This window comes from Pleuronectes platessa, chromosome 19 (assembly GCF_947347685.1).
Source record: "Pleuronectes platessa chromosome 19, fPlePla1.1, whole genome shotgun sequence".
NCBI lineage: Eukaryota > Metazoa > Chordata > Actinopteri > Pleuronectiformes > Pleuronectidae > Pleuronectes > Pleuronectes platessa.
In genome coordinates this window covers 11,745,971-11,761,101 of record NC_070644.1, presented here as the reverse complement: position 1 = coordinate 11,761,101, position 15,131 = coordinate 11,745,971, and the positions used below count along the sequence as shown (strand labels likewise).

Sequence of the window (15,131 nt, the reverse complement as noted above, 5' to 3'; positions counted from 1 at the left end):
GAAGTTGAGTTAGTGTTAGCTGACTATCAAATTTAGTGTTTGGCTTGGCGGTCAAACGCGGTTTCAGCATCAAGTCGGTAATGTGAGGCGCGACAGTAATTGTAGAGTTTGCACAGTGACCTTGCCCACTTGCCTTCCAGTATAAGTACTTTGGAAAAGGGGGCCGGGTGGGGGGGATTGTTTAACGGCTCTCCTGTGTGTGTGTGTGTGTGTGTGTGTGTGTGTCTGGGGGGGGGGGGGGGGGGGTCGCAGACGATGACACGAGAAATGACTGAACAGTCTCAGACTGGCAGCTCCGGTTCAGACAGCTTTGGCTTTTTCTTGTGTAGGAAACCTCGGGACAACTGTAATTGATCCTACAACATGTCCTCAAACAGGACGACGAGCAGACTTGAATAAACTGTGTCACACTGGAGAAAACAAGTTCATTTCCAGGAACAGGACTAACTATCAACGTGTTCTCTAAGCCGGCTCGGGAAAAAACGGTGACATCATCCACATCTCCTCACCTGGGGCCCAGCTCATCCTCGCTCCGCCACACAAAGTCTCCGAACTTCTCGTAGTGGGAATTGTAGTGGTGCTGGACTCGGTAGAGCAGCGGAGCGGAGACCTCCATCAGCGTGTTGTAGGCCATCTGCTGCTCCTTGCCACTGGTGTAGCCGTTGTACAAGTTGTACACCTTGTCGGCTATCTCTGAGAGGAGGCGAGAGGAAGAGCAGAAGAGAGATGGAAACATGTGAAGGAGAGGAAACAATTTGAATGAAGAAAGAAAATGATCGTCGATTTGATAAAGAACTTCGGCAATTTAGCTTTACATCTGTTCGATGTTGGTGGACATACAAAAGAGAAGAAAAAAGGGAACAGAGAAAATTCCTGAAAATGTATTCGCTGATAATAACAATAATACAAATAATAACAATGATGATGATTATTATAGCACATTTCCTAACACAGTTACAAAGGGCTTCAGGAGAGGATAAAACAACAATAAAACTAAATTTAAAAGGATCTCCGCCCGGTGCAACTGGGTGTTGTCTTACCTCACATCCCTCCTGTCTGGTAAACTCCCAAAGATTGCTGAATTGAACTTGACTTGTGAAATTTGTGAACTGCTGCTTCATGTTTTGCTACAGCTTGTTTCAATAACCGCAACATGTATCGTGCATGAGCACATCGCCAGTAGTTATGATCCTACAGTGCTGTGTGTAAATCTTGATCTTGTCCCTGCAATATCTTTTTCCAATGTTGGTGTATTTTGAATTGATATACAACACTTAAAAATTAGATTTGAATTATGCCTGCAAAGCATTTTCGAGTGAAAACATTCAATGAAAGATGAAGCATGAACAAAGGATGGATATAAAAAAGATCAATCTCGGTATGAGATTAAAAAGTCAAAAGGTGCGAGTACCTTCAGCTCGGCTGTCATCCACCATCGGACAGGACGTCCGCACTGAGACAAAGCTGGATTCAGAGTGACTGCCTCGGCTGTCCACTGCATAGATAGTAAACCTGAAAATGGACAAAAGAAATGTTCATCATTTGTAACAAATATCCAAAGACCAGGTAAGAAAAAATAGCAAAGACACAGCATCAGGTGGTACGAGTGGATTAGAAAAGTACATCCGTCCTTGATGAAGGAACAAAAGGATGGAAGAGGGGTGTTACAAATAGGAGCTGAAAATAAAAACCTTTACCATTGCAGATATTACTTTTGAAATTGATACAGAATACCACAATGTTCTCAGTCAGAAAACAATCATTACCATAATCCACAAAAAACTGAAAATATGACATTTAACCCAAAGTAAAAAGATAAAGGTCTCACTAAACTAGCAGAGTCATAGCATCTGATCAATAACTACATACAAATTTGTATAATTGGACATATTCTTACATTCCTTTCAGGCGTCTGTGGTTTGGTAACTCATGTATCTCAGGCTATTGGGCAACAAATAAATTCACACTTATATTGGGTTTGATGGATAACAAGCTGGAGGACACCGTGTTCTTGCCAGGTCAGAATGTTGTAAAATGAAAATAAACAATATCCACCATGTCCTGACATCACGTACTTTTCATTTTTTTTTTTTTTAAAGAAAGTGACTTGTGAACACGTATCCAGGGGTTGCGGGATTTAATTACATCTGAAAATGAGCCAGTACAGCCAGTACCGCCCCGGCAGAGGAGAGAAGTGGAAAGGTGCATCTGGCTTGACTCCAAGAACTCTTAAAGGACAAAGATCCTCTCCCTGAAAATGTCAAGCATCAGAATGTCCTGTGTTCCACGACAGACTTCAAGACCACTCAGGACCCCGATAAGATACCGCATGGGAACAGTTCAAGACACCACAATAGGAGACGAGACACAATGAGGAAGTGTAATGACACTTGAGAACAGAGACAAAAAAAACTAAACAATGACCTTTACCTGTCCTTTTCAAAATGCCAATCTGTGTACTTCTGAAAAAGTACTCTGGTGAACTGGTCATACCGGATCTAGAAAGAGGATTGGATGTGGCACAGACTAAACCATCAATATCCTGTCGTACTTATATTCGCGCACAGCTGATGTCTCGACGGTGGCTGAACTTTCAACGTGTAACCGCAGCATTTACCTCAGAAACCACATCAAAGACAAGGCTAACGGAGCTGCCTCTATTGGTTACCATGATTTAAACAACTCTTAGCTGAACATCCTATATTGAGTTCGACATTGCAAACCATTTTAATCTACATCCAGTTGTATATGTATTTGTGTTCTCGTAAAGCACAGGTATAAAAGATAAGATCAAAGTTTGCTCCGTTCCTTTTAGTTGCTGGCTCACTGTTGCAATGAACGGAACAAAGCCTTCGCTAATGTTATCAAACTGTGACGTCGGAGCTTTTCAGACAACGACAAGTCAAAATACCTTGTGTGTATAAGACTTATTTGGTTACGTGATGAGGTTAGAGTAGGTGGGTATTGCCTGGTTCACACTGCACGACAGCCCTAGATCAAAGCAGTCGTGTAAACTCTTCAAAGACGTGATTCAAGAGGTTCTCTGACTAGATTTCTACAGCCAATCAGAGTAGACCAGACATACCAGTCAGGGGTTTCTCTTCGGTGAAAGATTGTGTTGTGTGTGACTCCTTGTCTCAAATCAGTTGTGTAGTATAAAACACAAGACTACAAGGCTTCAGATCACAAGACAGCAAATCGTATGGCGTAAACTAACTCTTCAACAGACACAGAGGAAAATGTCTGAAAGCAGTCCTCAGGCACAAGTTTGACATAGTTCCCTCTGTTGGTGAAGAGTTCAGTGAGAGGACGGATATCCCTGTCCATACATTAAATATGAAACTGTTGCAGGCATCTTACCACAACGGCTGAACGCTAGGAAACACCTATCTTGGCTTTCCCCTGCTTTCTCAAAAATCTACCACAACCGTCCAAACAAAACCTAAGCTCATCGCTCTGAGCAGTTTCCAGGAAGCCAGTGGAGATGACAAGGAGCTACTGTACATAGCCAAGAAATATTCCGACACATAATCTCCCTAAAAATGGCGAACGGTTGATATTACACTTTGGCTTCCGAGAGCATTTAAAAAAACATGATATAACGTTATGGGCCCGCAGAATTCAAAGTGTAAAGACTGTGCTTGATTCAAATCTGCATCACACTGTGAGCTTGCTAGGACGAGACAACAGTTCACTTTAATTATTTGTAAATGTAAACCAGTGAGCTCAAGCATTTTCAGTATCGACATTGGTCTGATCAGAATAAAAGTGCTCAGAAGTGTTTGATCTAATGTACAGTGGTTTCCTCACAGTAGCCGATTGCACAATGTAAACATAGTCGATTGTCTGCCCAAACCATTTTCACTTATTACCCATGAATTAAAGCTGTTTGTTAAATAACAAAGATGTACATTTGTACGTTGTTTTCGGAGTAAAGATTTTCTGGATAATAAAAACAAAAGAAAAATCCTTGATTCCACCTTGTTTCTTCCTGCATATGAAGCTTTGAAAAGAATGAATTAAGCATTGAGAAATGTTTGTGACCAGCTATGACGAACTGTAAGCTCGGAGCAGTATTTCCACAGAGTTACCACTGTAAAAACAACAGCATGACAAAGAGGAAACCACAAAACACAGCGAGACCAAATGAACAACGCAGATGGCATTCCACTGCTAAATACTTTTATAAATAAATGAAAATAAAGACATTAGTGTGTCGTTGTTTGTACGAAAGTTGCTTTTCTTCCTAAACCCATTTGCGTTTCTGTTTTTTTGTTTTTGTTTTTAGAGTAATGTCTTTGGAGAGCTGTCCCAACGCCGCCAAAAGCATGTTTTGTTTGTAACATGACCTGTTTGCACATTGCTCACATAGTTTGTCTGGTCTTGTTATTCAGCAGGGTGGATGTGGTATTCCCCAAGAACCTCACAAAAGACGCACGGGCCTCGCTGGCTCCTCTGCCCAGCAAAACAATGCCGGCATGTAGAAGTCACTGTTTAAATTATGTGGCCACATAACGTGCGGATGGATACAATGAGGAGGGAGAGACGGGGGGGAGCAGTGGGGATGATGAGGCGGGAGTTTTATCAAGGCAATTTGTAAAAGGGTGTTTTTTTTAGGACCCAGGATGTGAGCTTGCCAGCGTTTAACTGCTGTTTTCGGTTGTTTTTAAATGGTTGGCATCAATGACAGGTTCTGTTTCCCCTTTCACGGCCCCTCCAGCAATTACAAGATTGTTATGTACAGTAATAAAGCTGTTTGTGCAAAGAGGTTAAGACTCTGCAGAGACCGAGCTGTGGAGGTCTGAATATTTGTTTGGTTACAAAGATAGAGTGAGATTCTTATATCATGCGAAGCAATCTGGAGATTAACAGGAAATGTGAAAGATATATTACTTATTTTTTGATCCAGCTCATTCAGTCAGTCCCACTGTTACCGGTCTCATTCATGGACAAAGACAGTGGCAGTTATGGGGGTCGTATGGACGGAGTGTGATGTCTGAACCCAGAGATGATAACGATCGCCCGGGAGAACAAAGGAACGAGCCACGGTCTGGTCTGCCACAAGAATGTCAAAACATTAAGTAATCAGAACTGGCAACACACATGAACACACACACACGCGCACAAACACACACTCTTTCTTTTGTCTGTATTCTCCTATCTACATTTCTTGACTATAACCCGGCTGTGTCTACCACTCAAGGCTGCCCGCAGGCTGGACGTGGATCCCTCGGGAGCAAGCCGCTCGGGGTCCGTGCGCGTGCCGCCGAATTTGAAAAGCTCAGCAGACGACGAAGTGGACAAATGGCAGATTAATGTTTGCGTAAATTAACAATGCTGCCATTACAGTAACCATTGTCCTCTAATTTAATGAGACAGTGGACGGCCGAGCGAGAGATGACAAGACAGAAAGCTCGGAGACAGACCGAGCGAGAGCCAGAGATGAGGAATGAGAGAAAGTGAGAGTGAGAGAGGATCAATTAGGGGCAGTATTCCTGGCATGCTGAGAGAAGCCAGGGCAGCAGGGGGATGCCTTTTCCACGACATCAGCATTTGGACGCACATCAGTCGAGGCCGGTCCACAAATCGTTCGAAGCCACATCGAAATGTTCCAGCCTGAAGAATTTGTGGCCGCTCGAAGCATCTGATGACTTTGAGAGCTATCTATTCTGAGAGGCATCACACTGGTGCAGCAGATTGATTCGCCTCGCCATTCGTTGTAAATCAGGAAATATTTGCTTAGCACTGAGCAGTCCCACTTGCAGATCAGCAAGACTCCAAAGTGCAAAGTAATAGAGCAGCGCCCCCTCGAAAAAGTCATTTAGGTTTAAGTCGGAAAATCGATTTCAGCAATCCTTTAAATGGCATTCCACATAGTCAGTGTTATCATCATACACGGTGAACCACGTGATATGATTTCCCTTCTTTATTAATATAAAGCTACTTAATAACATTCAAGTGATAGGAGGCACAAGTGAAATATTCATATACACCTGCACAGATCGTTTCCATGGTGCACCCATTTCTCAGATGGTGGATAGGTACGTATAGAAAGATACATATGTTTTATCGACTCTTTGTGGAGGGCAAAAGTAATGTCAGAGCACACTGGGGATATTAAATCATTTTTTTTGTGATTTATACTTCCCAGGCTCGCTTTCATATCACCTTTTGAATGACAGTTGATAATCCTTGGTGACAAGTCAATTGATTTACCCAGTTTTTGTGGCAAACTGAACTGGACAGGAGCCACTTACTTTAAAGTTTCAAGCTACTATAGATCTACGCCATAGCATTTTTTATAAAAAAGCATCACATTCATATCTACCTAAATGTCCTCAAACCGACGTTAAGCTGTGAACCGTCAGTGGATTGAAGGCGATGCACCAGAGGAGGCTCCCACCACTCAGTCAGGGGAAGCGACATCTTGTCCAAGTCAAGGGGGTCCGTTAACATAACATTACATTACATGTCATTTAGCTGACGCTTTTGTCCAAAGCGACTTACATCTTTAGTACACTCAACATTTATGAGGGGCCACTTAGGGGTTCAATATCTTGCCAAGGACACTTCGGCATGCAGATGGGGAAGAGTGGGGTTTGAACCGGCAACCTTCATGTTGGAGAACGGGCGCTCTACCCCCTTGGCCACACCGCCCCGTTAAGACCCACATCCTTTCCTTGGCCAATTTGTGTCACTCTGCCTATATTGTAACCTCATTACAGCTGTCGTTTTACAGTTCGAGGCCCAGCACAGCCACACAGGTATTTTAAAATCGAACCTGGGCTAAGGTTGAAGATGGGTGGAGTAATGCACCTATAGGTAAGGAGCTATAACAGAGTTAATAGTAAAAAAAGAGCAACAAAAGCCCCGATACAGGCCTCTAATCAAGCGATACGAGTTCAAACATGTGCGGCTGGACATCAGGACTTTAATCGCAAAGTTGCACCAACAAATGATTCTTCAAGTGTTTCCAGTGCTGTAACAAGATATGTGACGACTGGCATTCCCGCAGCTCTGGTCATTTGTTACCCTGCATGCAGACGTTGCCAGAGGCAGGATAATGTTTTCACCCCAAAGTGGGAATATTTCTTGGGAGGGTATGTCCAGATGATTAATTCACGGTCAAAGGTCAAGGTCATTTTTTTTTTTATAGCAATGACAACAGTATTTCTTTCCAGCAGGAAAGTTGGGCCATGACCGTCCGCCTTGTTCATGATCAAGTGTAAAGCCAATAGCAGTAGAAGTCTTATCAGGTCCTTGAATAAGACAAGCAGAGTTGGTTTCAAACAGATGTGCCCTCGTACGTAGTTCCGACGTAAGTTTGGCCCTTATCAGCGAAAACAACACTGTGGAGAATGCCTAAACAAAGATAACGCTGCTACAAATTATGAAATGAGGTTCTTGTTGCAGGTTTTTGGTCGGTGGGAGCCTGAATTCTACAGATTAGGAAAATAGTTATTCTCCCACTGTTCTTCATCCGACATCGGATGGAATTTTAACTAAGTTGATGCTGAACATGCAAACCCCAACCTTTTTTCTCTCCTTTTTTAAAGCCGTCTCTTCTTCCTTATGTTTAAATATAAAATCAGCAGTAAACCTTTTTATATCATGCATGAATAAAAATGTCTTCTTCCACCTGTATTCTTCCTCTGTATGTGTTTGACATGCTTTTGCTCACACATTGGATTAAAGTGTCAAGGATATTTAAAACCTTTTGAAACCATTTAAAATAAACACCCTTGGCAATTGGACTCCCATTAGAAAAAAACCTGATTAAACTATTGCAGCTTCAACTTTCAACCTTCAACCTTCAACAACGTTGTAACTTTGACTGGTACATTTAATGAAAGTAGATAAAGAAGAAAAGTAGAAAAAAACATATAACACTTTATACCATGACTCTTTCTTTTATATAGGACAACATGGAGGTTCCCAAAACAAACCAAGGTCATCAAATAGCTAGATCCTTCTAAACATAAAACCCTTCAAACAAACCTGCGACCACAGCGAGAACACAGCGTGTTTCATGTGTCCAGTTACAGCCACAACAACATCTGGGTCCTGTCTGGTTTTACCAATCACCTTTATTTCAATATGTCTGCCTCAATTCTAAGATTGTAGTGTGACATGTCCGTCTAAACACTTTGTAAAGGCTTACACAGGATTGTGCACTATAAGGGTTTGATGAGCTTGACCATGACTGGTGCAGCCACTGATGCCACATTTAAGAAGCTCCCTGCCCAATCCGCACACCCGACAGGCAGACTCCGGGTTTTCCAGTTTACTGGCGGACGTCTGAAAGTTGGGCAGAGAGAAGCGAGTAATCCATAATGCCTCAACTCAAACCAGCACGTACATTACTGAGGCCTATTATTCACAAATAATGCATACACTCCAGGGACGGAATAAATTGCTACAGGCGCCAACTTTAAATAAATAATAAAAGGTATATCTAATATTTCATATCTACATCAAAATTCCTAAACAAGCATAACAAACAACAATTTTTGAGACTGTGACAAGAGGTTTAAAAATGCTATATCATGGAAGAAAAACCTACATAGTCATAATTTGTTATTTGGCTGATGACCCATGGGAAGGTACTCTGACAAATGGGAGTACATGGAGCCTTTAGTTGTGATCAGACCGGATGGGTTCACCGTGTCCGGCCAACAAGCATTGGCATGAAAGCGCTCCTGTCTCCAGGAAACATTACAAAGTGTACGCCTCATCTTTATTCATATTGTGCAGAAATAAGGAAGCCACAATAGATCGGCTATTGATTTGACTCATAAACTTTGCAAGGGCATCAGCGGACTTACTTGTAGAGACTGTCGGGCTCCAGGCACTTGAAGACCACTGAATATAGCACGGAGTGAGGATGGTCTCCAGTTCTCTTCCCGGCAACGACACAGGCCGAGCCCAGACCAGAGAACAGGTCGTCCATCAGGCTCAGGACTTCACCTGGTACAGATGAAATTGGGAAGAAATGGTGAAATGACGAAAGAAGGAAAATAGCAAAAAAATGCCACGTTGGAAATTCATTGTCAATATTCATCATACTTTTTAGCCCGAATAGGCAAACTTATCTTCCAACAATATCTTTCATCTATTGTTCTTAGTAAAACCAAAACAATGCCACATGTTTTGGTTCCACCACATGTTTCAACAGAGGAAAACGATGGTTCCCGACACAAGCTTCATCATGAATGAATTTCAACATTTTGGAAAGCAATTTATTTTCCTAATCAATGATGGTGACTCTGGTATTGTGAGCTTCCCCCCCGTCAGGTGGGAATGATTTCCAGTACCACAACGCCCAGGGCTAAATTAAATATGGCTTTTTGCTGGCATCAACCAATACACACTACATTACAGAACGGTAGGAAAGCAGAATTTACTTCCTTAATGGGCCCATGGTTCTGTTAACTTGATATCTCACTACGAGCCCCCCCAGTGTCTCACAAAACACTTCTTCACAAGTTGTGAAATATCTTTCATGTCAGCTTACGGGAAAAAGGCGAGCGACGCACACTTGTTCATTTAGACACACAGATACATTCCGCCAGTTTCCAGTTCTCATGGGGGTGATGAAAAAAAAAAAAGGGAGCTGTCAAAATAGTTTAAAAGCTCTCAAACGGTTGGATTTCCAACTATTTCTACACGAGCTAAAGGGCAGCTTAGATTTAGCTTATGATACATGGGCCAACTTATAAACAGAGGGAGTGAGCCTGGCTGGCCGGGCACACAGGGATGGTAAGAAAAGGTTGCAGAAGAGGAAAAAGAGTCGGACACAAATTAATAATTTGACCTTTGCACAGAAAGACCTCTGTGTGTATACGAGGTTCCCCCCCCAAACACATTCCTGCACCGTCGTAGTGTTCTTTCTAAGGTTTTACCTTCTTCAACACGAATCTCATGTTTGGACTTTGAATCTTCTTAGTTCTGCAAAAGAAGTTGTCAGCATTCATCGTCAAGAAGAAGCCAGAGGTTTTAACTAAAGTCTTTTTTCAACACATTAACAATGTTTTAGTAGAAACTCAAACTTCAGTAATAGAGCTATTACAATGTCTGGGATTTAAACACTTGGTTGTTTTTAACATCATTACTTATGGAACCTACTTACAACTACAATTTATAACGTTGCCTTTTAAATGTTTGATTTGCATTCTTTCTGACATTAGTTTTTATCATTGTGATAAGGGTGACTTTCAGATGGTTAACTCACGATTGTATATAGATACTTTAAATAGCCTATATACAACAATCTCATAGAAATGATATATATACACAAACCATTTTGGGGAAAAAACGTGATGCCGTTTTAATGGCAGGGGATATTCTTTTATTGATGTGCCAGTAAAACATTTAATGACAACATATTTCTTTCGTGACAGATGAGTAATATTTCCTTGGTAACATTTCGGCTACTTAAAGCTCTCGGTTAAGATTAGGGACGGATTGTGGTATTGGTTAAATGTTGTAAAAGTTAGTACTGATTAAATCACAGGACAGGGCATATTTACTTTTTCAATATTTGACCAAAACCACATTTTTTTCTCCCCTAACCTTCACCAATTTGTTTTCGTAGCTCAAAATTAACCACACTACTGAACTCAGAATGTGAAACTGGTCTAACTGCCCTGCACTCTATATGCACAACAACTGTGTGGCTCCTTTCAGTAAACTCTCCCGTCAGCCAGTTTCCAAGCATGGTATGGATACTCTGCTTGCCGGCATATCAGGATGAGGAATCTTTTTTGCCATTTGATCCTCATGGGCTTGAACTGCGTAACAATATTTAACCTTTGAAGAATAAATAGGCCTCATGAGAAATCAAATACTTTACATGAGTTGGATTACAGGTGAAGGGGCAGATTTATTTTGAAGATGATACTGGAACCAGTGTTTCCCATCAGATTTTATTGTCATGAAACGTATTTGATTTGTCTGGAGGCTCCCCAAACAGTGACATTAAACTGAAAACTTTTTCCCTTTCTGAAAACCTAGCTCTCTCCATTCTCCTATTTGTTTTGCAATTAGTGTTTCATTTTTTAATTCTTTATTTAGTAGGCTAAGTCTGTTGACACAGCAACATTTGGTGGAACACTAATCCATGCGTGGCGGACTACTGACGATCTATTAAATATGAACCCCTGCCCCGATTCGGCCTGCGTTCACTACGCCTTTCAAGGCTATTCCTCCACATTTTACTGCGAGCAACTATGCAAGGAATGCCCGACAAATGATGGATTCCTGCCACTCCACAAAGGCTCACAGTAGAAAAGGGACAGTTCTAAATACCAAAGTGGTGAAGGAGGGAAGAAAAGAGGAGAATAAAGGGTGACAAACATTGAGAGTGGAAAGGAGAAAGGAGGACAGCTGTTCAGCTTTTTTATGATTTGGGAGGTGATCAGGGAAAAGAAAGATGAGGTTTTGATGATCACAATAAATCATACAGCTGATGCGTGGCCCTGTAATGAATAACCTCTCTCCTCGTTGTGACAGTTCAGTATTTTTGGTAATAATTTGATAACCAAAAATTAGTTGTTAGGGAGATAAAATATATATATAAACTTAATGCTGTTTTTGGGCTTTACCAACATTGAGGGATCAATCATCTGCGAAGAAAACAATATTTTTTATTTACTTTTACATATCACACATTTACAGTTAAAGTACTTCTATGGAAGGAAGTTAATTCTACAATAACTTAAAGGGATAGTTCACCAATAAAGAAAACTTTGTTTTGTGGAATCAAACACTCCAGCCACCCCTCCATTGGCATAGTGATGAGTATATAAAGTCAATTTTCATTTTTTGGTGAACTATCCCTTTAGGTGAGTTTCCTTTGCAAAGAAAATATAATAATAATGGATTTAGCAAGATATAAGATACTTTTATGTGCAAGGAAAAGTACTTTAAAAGGCCACATTAGAAAGGAAATAATGTTAATGTGCTGACATGTTCTCAGGTATTAGATTTGTCTGGAGGCTTCTGATAACATAAACCATGTGCAATTCTGAGCTGTTCCATTCTCATATTTTTCTTGCAATTAGTTTATTCAACATATTGACATACTTAGATTTTGTGGAAAAATAAATCATGCCTGGCAGACCACTTAGTCTTTCGAAGAAATTATTAGTAATGATCCATTAAAGATTGACCATTGACCTGATTCGGCCTGCGTTCACTACGCCTTTCAAGGCCACTCCCCCACCTTTTATCGCGAGCAACTACGAGAGGAATGCCCACCGAACGCCAGATTCCTGCTACTTCTCAAAGGCTAAAAGTAGAAAGAGACAGTTCTAAATACAGCATGGACCAAAATGGTGAAGGGGGGAAGAAAAGAGGAAAAAAAAAAAAGTCGAGAGACACAGAGGAAATGAGGCCGGAATGGAAAAGGAGGATCGGAACTTCTCTGAAGTTTTATCAATTTGGATGTGGTCAGGGTGCGGAATGACCGCAGCGCCAAATCAAATCTGACGTGTGACTGCAGGAGCGATCACCTGGGAGTGTTGAAGCCGGGGCGAACCAATGTATAATATGTGATTATAATATAATAGTGACTCCCCCAAAAACCCAACAGGATATAACTCTGAGTCATAGATCTGACTCAGGCCTTGTATAGGATAGTGTGCTCGCTGACGGAGAGTTTGGATGCTGTTCAGGGCTGGGTGGCTTTTTGTTCAATGTTTTACAGCCGCATTGAAAACGTAGACAGACAAATGCACACATTGAGAAACAGGCAGATCTCATGGAAGGCTTTGGATAAAAAAACTAAAAAACAACAACAACAAAAAAGGGCAAAAGAACAACAAAAGGTCAGGAGAGAGGATGAGATTATATTTATAAAAAAAAAAGCTGCTTCTATACAACCGTCTGCTGCTGTTGTGTGCACAGCTAGCTCAACGTGAAAGAGTATTTAAATGGGCTCACATCAGATGACAGGTGACCTCCTTCCCTTCTCTCATGGCAGCCATTCACAGAACTTTACAGGACCTGTTTCTGAGCTTTGCATAACATTAAGGGATAATAAGTGACTAAGACAAGGATTACGTGAAAGAGGCATGTCTGGAAAGTGGCGCTGGAGAGAAAGGAAATCATGACCAAGGTGTTGGATAAGCGTACACATTTGTTTTGAATTAAGGGAAAACCAACCTCAGCTGTCGACTCCGACCCAAGATGTTGTCTGTTGTGACCAGAGTTTTCGGTTTATTTGACGCTCACCATAATTTATGAGCGTGCATGTGACAAAGACGAGAGAATAATTACTTCAGCTGCAGACTCTTTATTTGCCTCTTTCTTAAACAATCCCTGTGTTCATAAATCAAACAAAAAAATCAAAAATAGTTCAAATATACAATCAAAACACTGAAGATGTAATTATCTAATGTGTGGATTACAGTGTTTATGCTGTAGCTAATTTGCAACATTGCTCTTTAACAGTTTGGGTCCAGAACCAACGCTGTACTTGACGATATCCATGTGTAGCAACCGGGTTAAATGTATGTTATGTCTCCCACGCGCTAATAGAGAGGCACGAGCATTACCTTAGCTTGGTGACACGAGGCAATGTGTTATAATTGGACATTACTTTTTCTACAGTGTGAATAGACCACTGCTGTATAACTGACAGCGTAGGGAAGTGTTTGAGTTAGTTTGATCCAGCTGGAAGACTAAACAAAAGACAAATGTCTTTGGTCTGGTCTTTAGTGGCTCTAGAGAGGCTTACTGTATAATTATCAATTTAAGGACTCAGCAGGAGAACACAGTGTGAGTCTTAGTTCTTTTAAAAGTCATATACCCTTACCTAGCAAACTTTACCCACACATTCCATGGGTCAAACAGCTTTTTAAACAGAAACATCTGAAAGCCATACACTGTTATGCAATTACATCAATATTAGACCAGCATGCAGGTTTAGCCTGGGTACACGGTGTACTATCGTGCGGAGACAGTTAAGGGGGGGTAATATTGGCCTTTACTAGGTGTAAATGTTAGCACGCAAGAAGCAAATCATTATAAATCATTAAAATCAAGAACACTCTTAACTAACGTCGTAAAACACAGGACAGTTTTATAAGGAATCCTAGGAGATGTCAGGAACTCACATTTGCAGTGCACAAGTAGCAAATAAATAGCAGCGGTTTCTATGCAAAATGCTGCATAAGTAAAGTGAATGTAAGCAGAGGGCAACAAAAGGTCATGTCATTGGCCCTCCCTATTTCTCTAAGGGTCTAGGAGGGGCATCAAAATACCAGGTGAGGCTACTGAAGTTATAGATCGTTCCTACATAAGAAAACATACAGCACCGGCTCCTTGATGGTGGTGTGACTACAACAAGGCTGCGCAAACAGACGAAGCAAAAGCGATTTATCTTCTTTTTGTTTGTTTTTTGTTACTCAGAAATGGTCAAACTGGAAGGCAGATTCGGCAAAATCCAGACGGCACGTCTCAAAATCCATTCTCAGAAACTGAGCAAAAACTATGTGTTAATCTTTCAAAACTTGGCTTTAAGCTCGGTGGTCTGGCTCTGTACCGCTGCTAATAAAGCGAGAGAGACAGAGAGAGAGAGAGAGGGGAAATGCCAGCGACACTTGCTGCATAACGGTAATTTATGAATCAGCAGCAATATGCTAAAGCACTGAGGACTGGGTCTGTGGCAAACGCGAACGCTAATCCCGAAATGACAGCGGAATTAGAACAATGCACGCACAAACAACTCAACTGAGGGACCGAAAGGATGAATGAGCAGACTGAAAAGCCAGAGCATGATTGCATGACTCAACTGCGAAACGGGAAGTGTTTTTACAAGCCACTGGCACACACGTTGGCTCGCGTGTATTCGGAGGATTCTCAATCATCTTCTGCCTCCACGCATCCGATTTAGCGTTCGGTCATAATAAACAAAATCGATCCCATTAAGCGCAGAGTGAGATAATAAAAACCCACCCAGAAGCAGCATTTACGGCTCAATCCCTTCCCGAGGGGTTCCTCATGAGTAGGCCTGTGGTCTGTCAACATTTCTGTCAATGCCAAAACAGCACACAGCTGGCAAAAATTAAGGACCCTGAAATTCTATTACGGTAAAAGCCATTTTGCGTGTTCTCCAGCTTACATGGCAC

The 15,131-nt window shown here is 41.4% G+C and overlaps 1 protein-coding gene across 1 annotated transcript in view; it reads right to left on the bottom strand.

Moving 5' to 3' along the window:
- Positions 1-15,131, bottom strand: part of LOC128424966 (astrotactin-2-like) — a 245,322-nt gene that overhangs the window by 2,913 nt on the left and 227,278 nt on the right. The window contains 3 exon segments of the mRNA XM_053411420.1: positions 510-693; positions 1,412-1,512; positions 8,826-8,967. Of these exon segments, the coding sequence (XP_053267395.1) occupies positions 510-693; positions 1,412-1,512; positions 8,826-8,967 (427 nt within the window).